The sequence below is a fragment of the Anabrus simplex genome, chromosome 2 (assembly GCF_040414725.1).
Source record: "Anabrus simplex isolate iqAnaSimp1 chromosome 2, ASM4041472v1, whole genome shotgun sequence".
NCBI classification, from domain to species: Eukaryota; Metazoa; Arthropoda; class Insecta; order Orthoptera; family Tettigoniidae; genus Anabrus; species Anabrus simplex.
The window spans coordinates 481,873,291-481,887,364 of NC_090266.1; the positions used below are offsets into that span (position 1 = coordinate 481,873,291).

The window sequence follows — 14,074 nt, forward strand, 5'->3', positions numbered from 1 at the left end:
GTTTTTGGAGATGCGGAGGTGCCAGAATTTACTCCATCAGTTCTTTTACGTTCCAGTAAATCTATCAACATGAGGCTGACATATTTGAGCACCTTCAAATACCACCGGACTGTGCCAGGATTCAATCTGCCAAATTAGGGTCAGAAGGCCAGCGCCTCAATTGTCTGAGCCACTCTGCTCGGCGGCAAAATATAACTTAAAAACATGTTAATTAACCCATTTATATGTAATTCGGTGTTATACATATTAATTTTTGTTAAATTTAGTATATTTGTACTTAACAAAATTAAAATAATGTTGCCGACATCAAAACACAGGCGAGTTAGAAATACAGTACGTTAGAATTGGCTTTGTTGATAGCGGGACTTAGACTGCTGATGTTGGATGGGTGCATGTGGTAGTGTAACGAATGTCGTGGGAAGTGACTGTACGGTTTTTAACTAAAGGAGAAAAATTACAAGACAGTTGATTTGCACGTAACAGAGATATAATAATGCCATAGACGTATGGTGTTTTATGATAGTGGTTTACTGTTGCACTAATATGTTGAAGGTACAGCCGCAGTATTTGCCTGTTGTGAAAATGGGAAACCATGGAAAACCATATTCAGAACCACGGAAAACCATATTCAGAGTGGGATTCAAACCCACAATCTCCCAAATTCAAGCTCACAGCTACGCGACCCTTACCACATGGCCAGCTCGCTCGGTGTAGACGTATGAATTCCTGTTGTTGACCAAAATACAGCTGAATTGGAAATGCAGTACATTAGAGTCAGCATTGTCGGTGGCAGTACTTTAGTTGCAGATGTCGGAGGGTTGCTCTGGTCATGGGAAGTGACCGTGCAGCATAATGCTAAAGTAGAAATATTACGAGACGTGTTTGGGACGTAGAACACTCTCCCTTTTTAACTGTAAGCAAGATAATGAAAATGAGGCACATCACCAAGAGCTGACATTTGCCATATTGAGTAATAAAATCTGTGGTTCTATCAGTAGAAATTGTATGTTGCTATCAGTCAGCCATAGAGAGCATAAAGAGAAAAGTTATAAACTGAATGAGAAAGTAAAATTTGTACGAGAAGTGGGCATTAATCCACCTAAAACTAAAACTATTGCTTATACCTCACTTTGCAGAGACATTAGTAAAAGAAACTCTCACTATTGTAGAAAAAGTTTTTAAAATCGTGTGCAAAGTCAATGCTTTCTTCTTTTTCTTCCTCTTCTACTGCTTTTCCCACACTTGTGGGGTCGCAGGGGGCACTACGTGTAGGGGACCTGTCCTTTTTGCTTGGCCTTCCATAGATACTGTAAAGGTTTATGGTAAACAAATAATGTATGTATGTATGTATGTATGTATGTATGTATGTATGGGTCGATGCATAAGTTCGTGCGGTATTCTTTTGGGTTGGCAACAATGTGGCGTGAAGGGATTGCTTATCCTTATTCCGTTGTTTTAACTGAGTATGGAGTTTGTGTGTTGTAAAACACAGGTTTTCTTGATTGTGAACATGTTGTTTGTATATATTTCAGACAAATGGATGTGGAATGTCAAGTTGAGAAAAGTGAACATTTCCGACATATTTTACTCTTTGAGTTTAACTGAGGATCCAGTGTAGCAGGAGCTGCGAGAACAATTTGTGAAGTGTACGGGAATGAAACAATTGCTGAAAGAACGGCACAAAAATGATTTTCCCGCATTCGAGCAGGACGGTTTGACTTGTCTGATGATCCACGTTGTGGAAGTCCTTCAGATTTTGACGAAAATAGCTTGAATGGGTTGCTTCATGAGAATCCTCGTTTTTGAATGTGATCAGTCAACTATTGTACGCCATTTGCATTCGATGGGTAAGGTACAGAAATTGGGTATATGGGTACTACATGTGTTAAATGACAGTAACAAAAATCAAAGAGTAAACATCTGTTCGTCATTGCTTGCCTGGCACCGGTTGGCTTGTGATAGGCACGAAGCATTCCTTTGGAACATTGTCACCGGTGAAGAGAAATGGTGCATGTATGTCAACATGAAGAGGAAAGAGTGGCTCAGCCTATCCAAAAAAAAAAACTCCCTGTGCCAAAGATAGTGCCCATCCACAGAAAATCATGTTGTGTGTTTGGTGGAACAAAGATGGGATTCTTCACCATGAACTTTTTCCAAAAAATGTAACGATTACCTCTGCTGTGTATAGTGACCAGCTAAGATGGCTTGCCATTGCTATTGTCAACAAAAGACAAAGACAACAACCAGTTCTATTGCTCCATGATAATGCTTATCCGCATACAGCACAATTGACCAAAGGTGTGATTGCTGAACTTGGCTGAGAACCTCTTCCTCATCCTCTGTATTTCCCTGACCTTGCCCCTACCGAGCTCGATAGCTGCAGTCAAGTTTGGCCAGTATCCAGTATTCGGGATATAGTGGGTTCGAACCCTGCTGTCGGCAGCCCTGAAGATTACAAGTAATGAAAATCATTTTCTCCGTATTGAAAGAATCTTAATTTATAATAATACTAGCTGATGTACCCGTGCTTCACTACGGGATTCTCAGAAAGACTGACTTGGTGGTTTTCCTAACTGAATTCAACATAGGTCATTACAAAAACGTCAGTAGGAATGTAGCGATTGAAAGCAATGTTATCATATAAAATACTCGATCAAATGAAAAACCGCACACTTTCTCACTTTCAACGAACAGTACTAAGGTGCCGATCTAAGAGTCCAAAGTTCCAGAGCTGGAATAACCAGGTCGCAGACTGCCGTGAGCACTCCTCTGTCATTATTCCGTTAAATATGCACACTACTCATTCCAATCAGTGCCTCAGAGTAGGGATTGAATAACTCGAATACAATGATGAACCAGTGTGTTACGTACCAGATATATCAGAAAATGTATGAACCAGAGGAATGGCATGCTAAAGAAGAAAGTTATCTTACTCTCCAGCTACTTTCCACCAATATACAGGCAGACTGTTACAGTCGGTACGACCAGGCGAGTTGCCCATGTGGTTAGGCGCCCGCAGCTGTGAGCTTGCATCCGGGAGATAGTGGATTCGAACCCCACTGCCGGCAAACCTGAAGATGGTATTCCGTGGTTTCCCATTTTCACACCAGTCACACCAGGCTCTACCTTAAATCCAAGGCCGCTTCCTTCACTCCACTATTCATTTCCTATCCCATCGTCGACATAAAACCTACCTGCGTCGGTGCGACGTCAAGCAAATTAAAAAAATCTCGGTACGCTGCAGTAATCCTATCTATCAGGGATGAGTGGAAACAGAAGACAAAAAGCACATCACAACAAACAATGGTCAATGTAATGTTATTGTTGATCAAGTTCATGAGCTTTCTATATTGCAGGCCTTCACGTTAGTTTTCTTTCGACTCTGTCATATTCGGGTCTCTTACAAAATTATTTATATCGTAGATTGTAGTTCCTTATTCTCAGACTTTACATACCGATTTTCTCTTTACCCATTTTCTCGTGACTCGGCGCTGATATGGACTTAGTAACAAAAATCCAAATTCATGAATATCTCTGATTATATGCGGTACGGTAGCAATGTATAAGACACACGTGATCGGAAATTTCATAACTTCTTACATAACTACTACTAACTTACGACATAACTAAAGTTATGTTAGTTATGTAGTATTTATCGATACGACCACTAATAACATAAATAACTTATTTGAGAATTACATTTCAGGCCTTCCCCTAAACTACCATTTTGCTGAACGTGAATAAAATAATTTGTAGCCTAGATTGCAGTGGTTCATCACCCGACATTACATACCGATTTTCATTAAATCCTCTTCAGCCGTTTTCTATTGATGCGTGTACATACATACAGACAGACAGACAGACAGACAGACAGACAGACAGACAGACTGAAATTACGGAAAAGTAAAAAATGCATTTCCTTGTTACTGTGGACATGACAGATACAGAAATATCATTCATTTCAAATTCTGAGCAATGCACAGGCAAAACGCTTATTTTATATATAGATTACATTTCAGGCCCTCCCCTAAACTACCATTTCACTCAGTGTGAATAATATTACTGACAGCCTAGATTATAGCGACCTATTCCCCGACTTTGCATACCAATTTTCGTGAAGATACGACCACTTATAAAATAAATATTTGACAACTAAATTTCAGGCCTTCCCCTAAACTACCATTTTTCTCAGCGTGAGTAAAATAATTTATAGCCTAGATTGTAGCGGTTAATCACCCGACTTTACATTCCGATTTTCATTAAATTCTCTTCAGCCGTTTTCTCATGATGCGTCAGACAGACAGATAGACAGACAGACAGACAGACAGAAATTACGGAAAAATAAAAAATTCATTTTCTTGTTACTGTGGACATGACCGATACAGAAATACCATTCTTTTCAAATTCTGAGCAATGTACAGACAAAACTCTTATTTTATATATATAGATAAGAAATTTATTTTAACTCAACCTATTCAATACAGTACAAAATGTTAACATATTAGTTAAACATCGTTAAAATAGTTGAGACATGTTTCGCTCCTTCTGTGGGGCATCATCAGTCATATCAAATACCTCAAAATTCTACCAGACGTCTGGTTGGAAATTATACAAATATGTAGCATGAGCGAATACATTAAAAAACATTTACAAGATCTTATCATTAACAAAATATCAAATTGATTAAAAAATGTTACACTAGTGAACACATTGGTGAATTTTCACTCAAAACAAGGCTGTCATATGTACAGTATTGACAATAATGGTAGTTAAAGTCTTATTTGATGCTAAGTTCGAAGACAGTAAAGAATTTTTATACAAAATATTAGGAATGAATGCAGAATACATATAAGATGGTTTTCCGTGGTTTCCCATTTTCACACCAGGCAAATGCTGGGGCTGTACCTTAATTAAGGCCATGGCCACTTCCTTCTCATTCCTAGCCCATTCCCGTCCCATCGTCGCCATAAGACCTATTTGTGTCAGTGCGACATAAAGCAACTTGCTTTAGACCTTGCCCCCTCAGATTTCCATCTTTTCCGCTCTCTTTCTAACCACATTCAGGGGCAATTGTTTCCTGACAAAGCTCTTGAGCCTGGCTAACAGATTTCTTCCAGTCAAAACCAAAACAGTTCTACAGGCGAGGCATTCAGCTGCTACCTGAATGTTGGCAGAAGGTCATAGAGAGTGGAGGTGAATACATCACTGAGTGATTGTGAGTTACTTTGCGTAACAGTGACAGTAAAATAAAATATAAAATTTATGAACCGCACGAACTTATGCATCGGCCCATTATGTATGTGAAAATGAAAACCTACAGCCTGTTTTCCAGTCAGTGACCATGTCAGGTATGGAATTAATGAATGCGGCGATGATAGTAATTGTGCCGGCTGCTGAGGCCTGTCGCACTCCTCTGGGGCGATGATTAATGACTGACAGATGAAATGAAATGATGTTGGAGAGTGTTGCTGGAATGAAAGATGACAGGGAAAACCGGAGTACCCAGAGAAAAACCTGTCCTTACTCCGCTTTGTCCAGAACAAATCTTACATGGAGTGACTGAGATTTGAACCACGGTATCCAGCGGTGAGAGGCCGGCACGCTGCCGCCTGAGCCGCGGAGGCCACCCATTATGTATGTATGTATGTATGTATGTATGTATGTATGTATGTATGTATGTATGTATGTATGTATGTATGTATGTATGTAGATTTCACCCTGTTTTACGGCTAGGTGCCCTTGCGTATGTGGAAGGATTTGATCACCCTGGCATTTGGCAGTGTGGTGTGTTGTCTGAATATCAAAAGGAGAAAGTTTGGACAAGTGCAGACACCCAGAACCCAAGGCAAAAAATTTATCACACAAGATTAAAATCCTCGACCCATCTGGAAATTGAACTGACACAACTCTGAACCGAAGGCCTCAATGCTGACCACTCAGCCAACGAGTCAGACAATGCAAAGTCAATAATTCTGCAGACCTGATATATTAAAAGAATCATAAGTATAAATTACATTGTTATCTTATATCTCTGAAATAATCTGTCTTTAATCTTATTCCTGAAAGTTGATAAAATAATTTTAATAATCATATGACAATATGTAAACCTGATTTTAAGTAATTCTTAGTTACCTGTATACATAAAATCTTCTCTTCACCTTCATATATGTATAAGTCAAGTTCAACTGTATGTATATATGCATTATTAGTTCACACAGTTTTCTCTGGTTGAGATATATCCATGACTATCCTAAACTGACTGAAATGTCCATGATTCAACCAACATTTATGGTAAAATTACAGAAGTTTGAAGATCCCGGCAAGAATCTGTAGAACTTTCTGTGAATGTACCCTTATTAATTCCATACTTCATGTGTTTGAAATGTTGGAGTCCAAACTTGTGTAACTAGTAGTGGTGCTAGTAGTGCCACTATGACCTTGCAAAGCAAGTTTGCTTTAAATATGCGCTGTACACTTCGTGAACGTTAGTCATCATCTGGTGTTGACGTTGTGAGGTAGGTGTGAGTCAAACATGCCTTTAAGGAGACGAAGAAGGCAATATCACCAGATTGCTGACTTTGAATGAAGGCCATGGAATAGGGTCATGAGAAGGTGGATGTTCTTTCCGCGATATTGCAGAAAGACTTGGCAGGAATGTATCCACAGTGCATCGGTGTTGGCAACAATGGTCATGGGAAGGCACTGTGTCAGGAAGACCAGAGTCCGGCCTCACATGGGCAACTGCGGAAAGGAATGACCGCCATATTCGTCACATGGCTCTGGTGGATTGTACTGCATCTGCAGTAGCCATTAGGGCTTCAGTTCATACCAGACTGACACAGCGAGCAGCAACAAATTGATTGCTTGAGGGACAGCTCTGAGCCAGATGTCCTGTGGAGTTCACACCACTAACTCAAAGTCACTGTCACCTGCGACTTAAGTGGTGTCAAGGTAGAGCTCATTGGTGGGTGGAGTGGAGGTCCTTTGTGTTCTCAGATGAAAGCCGCTTCTGTCTTGGTGCCAATGATGGCTGTAGCTTGGTAAGGAGGAGGCTAGGTGGGCACTTGAAACCAAGCTGTTTGTGGTGTCGATACACTGGACCTACACCTGGAGTTATGATCTGGGGAATGATTTCCTATGACAGCTGGAGCACTCTCGTTGTTATACCAAGAACTTTGACAGCGGATTGGTACGTCAGACTTGTGATTGAACTGGTTGTGCTGCCATTCATTCACAGTATTCAAGGGGGGTGTTTTCCAACAGGATAATGCTCGTCCTCATACCGCTGCTGTCACCCAGTGTGTTCTGCAGGGTGATCACAAAGTCCTATTACTCCTATTGTGTATCCACATATTCATAGATGGTTGCATTGTATTAATGTGGGATCATGACAGAGGACAACTTTGAGGTAGTATGACTATTCTTTGTTATTTATTCCAGAGTTTCTGTGTGTCCACCATCGTTTTCATAACAGAGTATAATTCTCCTCCATGTATGATGTGAAATTCTCCTCAACATTGCTGGTGTGATGGCAGTAACTGCACATTGAACTGCATTCTTAAATTTCTTCAACTGTCTCGTAACATGTGGCAGCAACCTCCTGTTTAATGAACCCCCATAATGCATTGTTGCAAGATGACAGATCATTACTTGAGGGTGGCCACTCCAAAAGTGCAAGCAAATGGAGAGAACCACATCCAATCCATTTATCAGGAAATACCTCATTGGGATATTCTCTAAGAGTAATAGCATAATGGGCTGGTGATCCTGCTGGAACCATATATGACTGAGCAGTCCCTGATCTTGTGGATGTGGAATAAACCAGTCACGAATGTGGTGAGATACACAATTTGATTCACAGCACTGTCAAAGAAATATGGACCTACCAAGTGGGTTGCAGGCTTTGCAGCCCAGATCATGACATGTGGTTGGTAGTGTTCAAGTTCTTCATAAAAATGTGGGTTTTCTATATTCCAGAAATAAATGTTTCTCGCTTTTGCACTGTGATATATCACACACTCATTTGAGAAATACACTTTCCCCCTCGAATGAAGAGTTGTAAAGACATAGAGTGTTCGCCCACAAGCCTCATGACATTTTTGAAGTCATTACCACTCAATTCTTTTACAAACGAAGGTTTAAATGCCTTTAACTTCTTCACATGTTTTTGTAATGTTGAGTATGGAACTCCCACTTCCTGTGACCGCTTATGAATGGACTTCTTTGGCGAATGTTCGGCAGACATTGCAGCCTCCACACACGTTTCCAGTCTTGTTGATGGTCGTCCTGAGCGGGGCTTATCTTTTATGCAACCAGTTGCAAAAAACTTTTTCTCCCACCATAAAATTGTTGGTTTTGGTGGGGAAGGTTTCTGAAGCATTACAGTGAAATCATGCTGAATACCTCTCATTGATTTTCCTGTATGGGGTCCACAAGTATGAAGGACTAGTTTTCCACGTAATCAATACTTCATTTTACAAAATGTTTAGAATTATTTACATTAAAACAGTACCGGTTTCGACCTGTAAATAGGTCATCATCAGCTGTTGGTGAACCTGCTTAATAGCGATTGTACATAATAAAACATTATATTATAGTGTATGGGGTCATTCGTGAGCCCATGTGTTCATTACGATCATTTCCTCCATGGTGTAAGTGGACTCATCAGCCATGATTTAGATGTATATTAACACCTGCAACAATAAGAAACAATTCATTAACATCTATGTAATACATAGAGGGTAATGGGACTTTATGATCATCCTGTACAGTGTGTCGAACATTTGCCTTGGCCTGTGATATCACAAGACCTGTTGCCAATTGAGCACGTATGGGACGTCAAATCCAGCGTCCTTTAATATCAGCATTAACCATTACCGATTTGACTGACTGAGTGCAACAGGCTTGGAACTCCATCCCATAAAATTATGTACGGCCCCTGTACCACACAAGGCATGGACATTTGAATGCTTGCATTCGAAATCGTGGCAACTACAGTGGTTATTAGTGTACCACCATGTCACATGTTTTATCACACATACTTGAACCTGTGACCTGGAAACTTCAATGAAACAAATATGTTACCTAGACAGTTGCTTAACATAAATTGCATTTCTCTAAACATGTGTCTTCCTGGTATTGGGATTTCATTTTCTGCCAGTGTATTCACATCAAATTCAGTTTTAGGTACTTCTTGTTTTACTGAAACTATCATAGCATATTTGTTTCAGGTGCTGCAGTTCCTGTAGCTCAAGGCCAGCCACCTGCCCTTCTGGCTGGAATGCCAGTTGGACCTGGAGTGTCTCCTCAGCCAGGATTTTTCTCCAGAGGTGTTTGGCTTCCCGTTGTAGCAACATTTTCCAGTGGTCAAGCTAAGTCAACATAGTATGTTAATAAGTTTTACTTTCAAACTCCTTGATTCTGTTTACTACAACAATAATACATTGTTTGATTTTGTACAAATATTGCAACTTAATTTAGTTCAAATAGCCAGATCATATACTTTCAACAAGTAATGTCTTAAAATACTCTGATAGTTTTCCATTGTATCCCATTTTCACACCAGACAAATGCTGGGACTGTACCTTAATTACTAAGCAAGAGGCTGCATGGTTTGAGTCGTGTAACTATCAGCTTGCGTTTGGGAGATAGTGGCTTCGAACCCCACTGTCAGCAGCTTTGAAGTTTGTTTTCTGTGGTTTCCCATTTTTACACCAGGCAAATGCTGGGGCTGTACCTTAATTAATAGGGTCTGGGTGTTGATGCCGTAAAAAAAAGTTTTAAAAAGGCCCTTAAAACGTTTAAAAAGTACTTTAATAAATGGTCTAAAAACTCACCAATATTTAAAAAATGACATCTTAAGATCAAACTGAAAAATGAATCAAAATAGATTTCTAGCACTTAACAAAAGGTTTATGTTCACTTTAGTGTGAGTTGCACTGCACTACGAATGTCATTCTGATGTCAAATGTAAATGATCTGCGGTTATCAGCCACCAAGTTTTTATATCACGGAAAGCTGCATTCGGGATCAACTGATGTGATTGGAGCGTACTTGAAGTGAGGAAGGTCGTTTGCTGCTAAATCCTCCTCAAACCAATCCATGCAGTAGTTTTCACCAGAAAGAATGTCTGAGATTTTGCATAATGTTTTATACTTGGTGTTTTTGTCCAGCACTTTTTTCAGTTTGCCACGATTATTGCTAAGACTAGTTTCCACCTGGTTGATTAAGGAAACGGTATCAACCATTTCTTCGCCTGTTTTCTCCAACGATGTGATTGTTGCTGTCAATAAGGCAAAATATGATTTTATGAAGGCCAAACTACCTTCAGTGTTTGGTTCAGATAGCATGTCCTCGGCAATTTTTATTGCTGCAGCTTCTTCACTGTCAAAAGTCTGCACTATTTCCTTTACTAACTTGAAGTTTTCACAATAATACATACACACGTTTAACCACGTGCCCCAGCGTGTTATGATGGGTTGTGGAGGTAATGCAGTGTCTGGAGCTTCAGCTCTGAAACGTGTGACTCGCTAGGGTGCTTTTAAGAAAACTTCCTTAACGTTCGCTATAAGCCTGTCCACTGGGGTAAAGATCTTCCTCTTTCTACCTCGCCACAGCTGACCTTGGTCAACAGAGCAGGTAACATTCCATTCCGCTAAAAACGGGTTTGCAACGAAAGCAAGTGTATCTGTATACCTACCTCCATAACCTTCTGCATCCAAGATATATACTTCTTCACAAACTCTGTTCAGTCCATGGGCAAGGCATGTAATATGGACCATTTTAGAATAGAGTGGCTTCAATGAATTAGCTACTCGTACCATATACGGTGCAACATCAGTTAAAAGTAAAAGTACATCGTCATGTTTGATGCCCTCAGGCCACAGAAGAAACATATCACTATCAAACAGTTTTGATATGGTAGAATAATTGGTCTTCCCTAACACTTCGGTAGTCAATAAAAATATTTCACCTGGTGTATGCACTTCTAAAGCTCTGATCAAAACGTTGGCTATATAACGCCCCATACCATCTGAAGATTCGTCGATTGAAACCCCATATCTTCTTCCCGCGAGTTTCAGATCTTATTTTGTTTAATGTGTCTTCGTAACACTGCGGCAAATAATTCTTACATAAAGTTGATTCGTCTGGTATTTCTTGATTCATATGTTTTTCCAAAAATTCACGTAATTTCGGGCTGTTGAGTTTACACAGCGGAATGTTTGCAGATACAAATACATCACACAATTCTTTACTGAACTGTGAGGACTTGCCAGAAGTCGAAGCAACCAAAGGCAGTAAGCGCTGAGTGGCAGGTTTATTTGAAACACGCTGAAGAGCACGAATGTGTTTATCGCGACCGATATGTTGCGTTACAGTAAATCTTCTTTCAGCAGCTACTTTAGTTCCACACAGTTTGCAAAACAATATGCTTCCATCGATAGAAAACACATTGTCATCAAATTCTGATATTAGTTGTTCTAAATGCATTGACACACTCAGTTTTATTTTAGGCATTTTGAAAGCGGCAATGAATGAACTAATATCTCTTGTTGTGAACTATGTGGAACTGAGACAAGAATATCCACCCCTTCCCCTTTCTACCTTGCCACAGCTGACCTTGGTCAACAGAGCAGGTAACATTCCATTCCACTAATAACTGGTTTGCGACGAAAACAAGAGTATCTGTATATCTACCCCCATAACCTTCTGCATCCAAGATATATATTTTACTACCAATAGTAATACTGAAATATTTTATTTCATCATCATCATTTCTTCGCTCCAGCAAGCCGGGTGCGGTTGTGTACGAGCCTCCTCCAGTTTGTTCTATCCATCCACAGATGCTGCTCATATATGCGACACCAGTTCACATCTCTAATTTCACGGTCCTTCATTATCTGTTTTTCCCAAACATCACGAGGTCTTCCTTTTGGTCCCTTCCCAGGAACATTGTGGTCAGAGTATGTTTGAGGAGTCCTTTGAGGGTTCATTCTTTTCATGTGACCATACCATTGCAGGTAGCAGGTAGGGACCCTTTTCGGAGGCAGTCCTACCCAGGAAGTGGCGCCGCTGTGTATGTGAGTTCCAGAGTACACTGACCCGGTGTGTAACATCTGGTAAAGGTCCCAGCTCAGGGTTACGAGTGAAGACCTCAACGACTTCTACAGCAGAGAAGGTGGACTTTGGTACGGTGGAGATGGCGGAAGAGGCAGCCCTGTATTCAGGGATTAATATGAGTACAACCTGCTGCCTTATAGGTTGAGGTGACTAGACACCAAAGGCTAAGGGAGAAAAACCTGAAAGAAAATCTCCGTCTGTGTTAGGCTCAGCAGGTCAACAGAGGGATTACTGAAGAAGTTGCTTTCAAGGATATTTTATTTCAATATTTTAAATTATCTTGTATCAGCTACTAGCTTGTTCTTAACTCTGAGAAACATAACTCCCTCATATAAAGCTGTGACATGACTAAATTGGAAAAAATGACCTTAAAAGGCCGATTTCGCTAAAATATCACCCAAAAATCTACAAAACTTAAAAAATGCTCTTAAAATGGAAAAATAGCAAAAAATGCAAAATGAATATGACATATTTGAAGCCGGGGTAGCCCGGCCGGAGTTTATATATGCTTCAGCATTGTTTTAGACAGCTCAGTAAAAAGATGATATGTCATCAACATCTGGGCCCTATTAATCAAGGTCATGGTTGCTTCCTTCCCTTTCCTAACCTCTTCCTATCCCATCATTGCCATAAGATCTCTCTGTGTCAGTGAGACGTAAAAAAAAAAAAAAAAAAAAAAAGAGCGTGGGTGTTACCTTAATTAAGGCCACGGTCACATCCTTCCCGCTGTTAGCCTTTTCCTATCGTCATGATAAGACCTATCTGTGCAGGTGCAACATAAAAAATACCCTCTGGTTTATCATGAACCATATCCATGAGACAAATTCTTTTACTGATGTTAGTTTTTAGGTTCAGGTAGCAGTTAGAGTTCCTCTTCACAGGCAGCTCTACCCAGGGAGTGGCACCCCTGCCTATGTCAGTCGCAGAGCACCATGTCCCGGTGTGTAACATTTGGTAAGGGTCTCAGCACAGGGTTACGAGTGAAGAACTCAATAGCATCTACGGCGGAGAAGGTGGACTTCGGTACAATGGAGGTGGCAGTAGAGGCAGCCCTGGAGTCAGGGATAAATATAAGTACAATATAAAGAGGCCAGTGGCTTGAGGCAGATGAGGCTCGTTAGGAGGGCTGATGGTCCCTCCGTGGGGATAACACCACAAATGCCCACCTAGCATGTGGACTGCTGCAAAAGACGTCTGTTTCCTCTTGGTAGGGGCAGCCTGAAAGAATCCTGGAAGTGGGTATAAAATGCCTTTGGGTGTTGCGAGGCCATCGTACTAATAGCCTATAAAATTATTTAGTGTGAGTCAAGTCCTCGGAAACAGTTTGGACGTCCCCCAAAAGTGATGCACAGTTCGTGGTGTCCTGACTCTGGGGGAGCTGTGAAAAGTGGGCAGCCAGCAATGAATATTGCAACCATGAATGTCTTGACCCTTCATGGCAAGACAGAGGAACTGATAGAATACATGGAAAAGAAAGACTTTGCATTGTTGGGACTGAGTGATACCAAGTGGAAAGGCAAAGGTCGGAAGAGATTGAGTAAGGGGTTCCAGTTGGTTTAGAGTGGAGGTGTAAACTGCAATAATGGAGTAGGTTTAATTGTGAGGGTAGACCTGGTACAGTACATATAGAAGGTCCACCAGGTATATGACAGAATCATGCAAATCAGATTTGGCTTGGAGAGTGGAGTGCAAGATTTTATCCAAGTACGTGCACCTCAGACAGGTAATGTTGAAGAGTCTAGAGGAGTTCTTGGAGGAACTGGAGAGGTGCATCATAGATAAGAAGTGATGATAACGGGAGACATGAATGTTCACTTAGGAATAGACAGGCAAAGTAAAGAAGAAATAATTTGTCCTTTCAGTTACTGAAATAAAAATACAGAAGGAAAGCTACTAGTAGATTTTTGTGAGAGGAATGGATTTGTAGTAGGCAATGCATGGTTCAGAAAGAAGA

At 40.5% G+C, this 14,074-nt stretch overlaps 1 protein-coding gene across 2 annotated transcripts in view; it reads left to right on the plus strand.

Moving 5' to 3' along the window:
• mon2 (Mon2 homolog, regulator of endosome-to-Golgi trafficking) overlaps positions 1-14,074 on the plus strand; it is a 583,018-nt gene that overhangs the window by 95,396 nt on the left and 473,548 nt on the right. For both annotated transcript variants that reach the window (XM_067140860.2, XM_067140862.2), the window contains one exon: positions 9,231-9,384. In XM_067140860.2, coding sequence (XP_066996961.1) covers positions 9,231-9,384 — 154 coding nt within the window. The remainder of the gene's footprint in view (positions 1-9,230; positions 9,385-14,074) is intronic.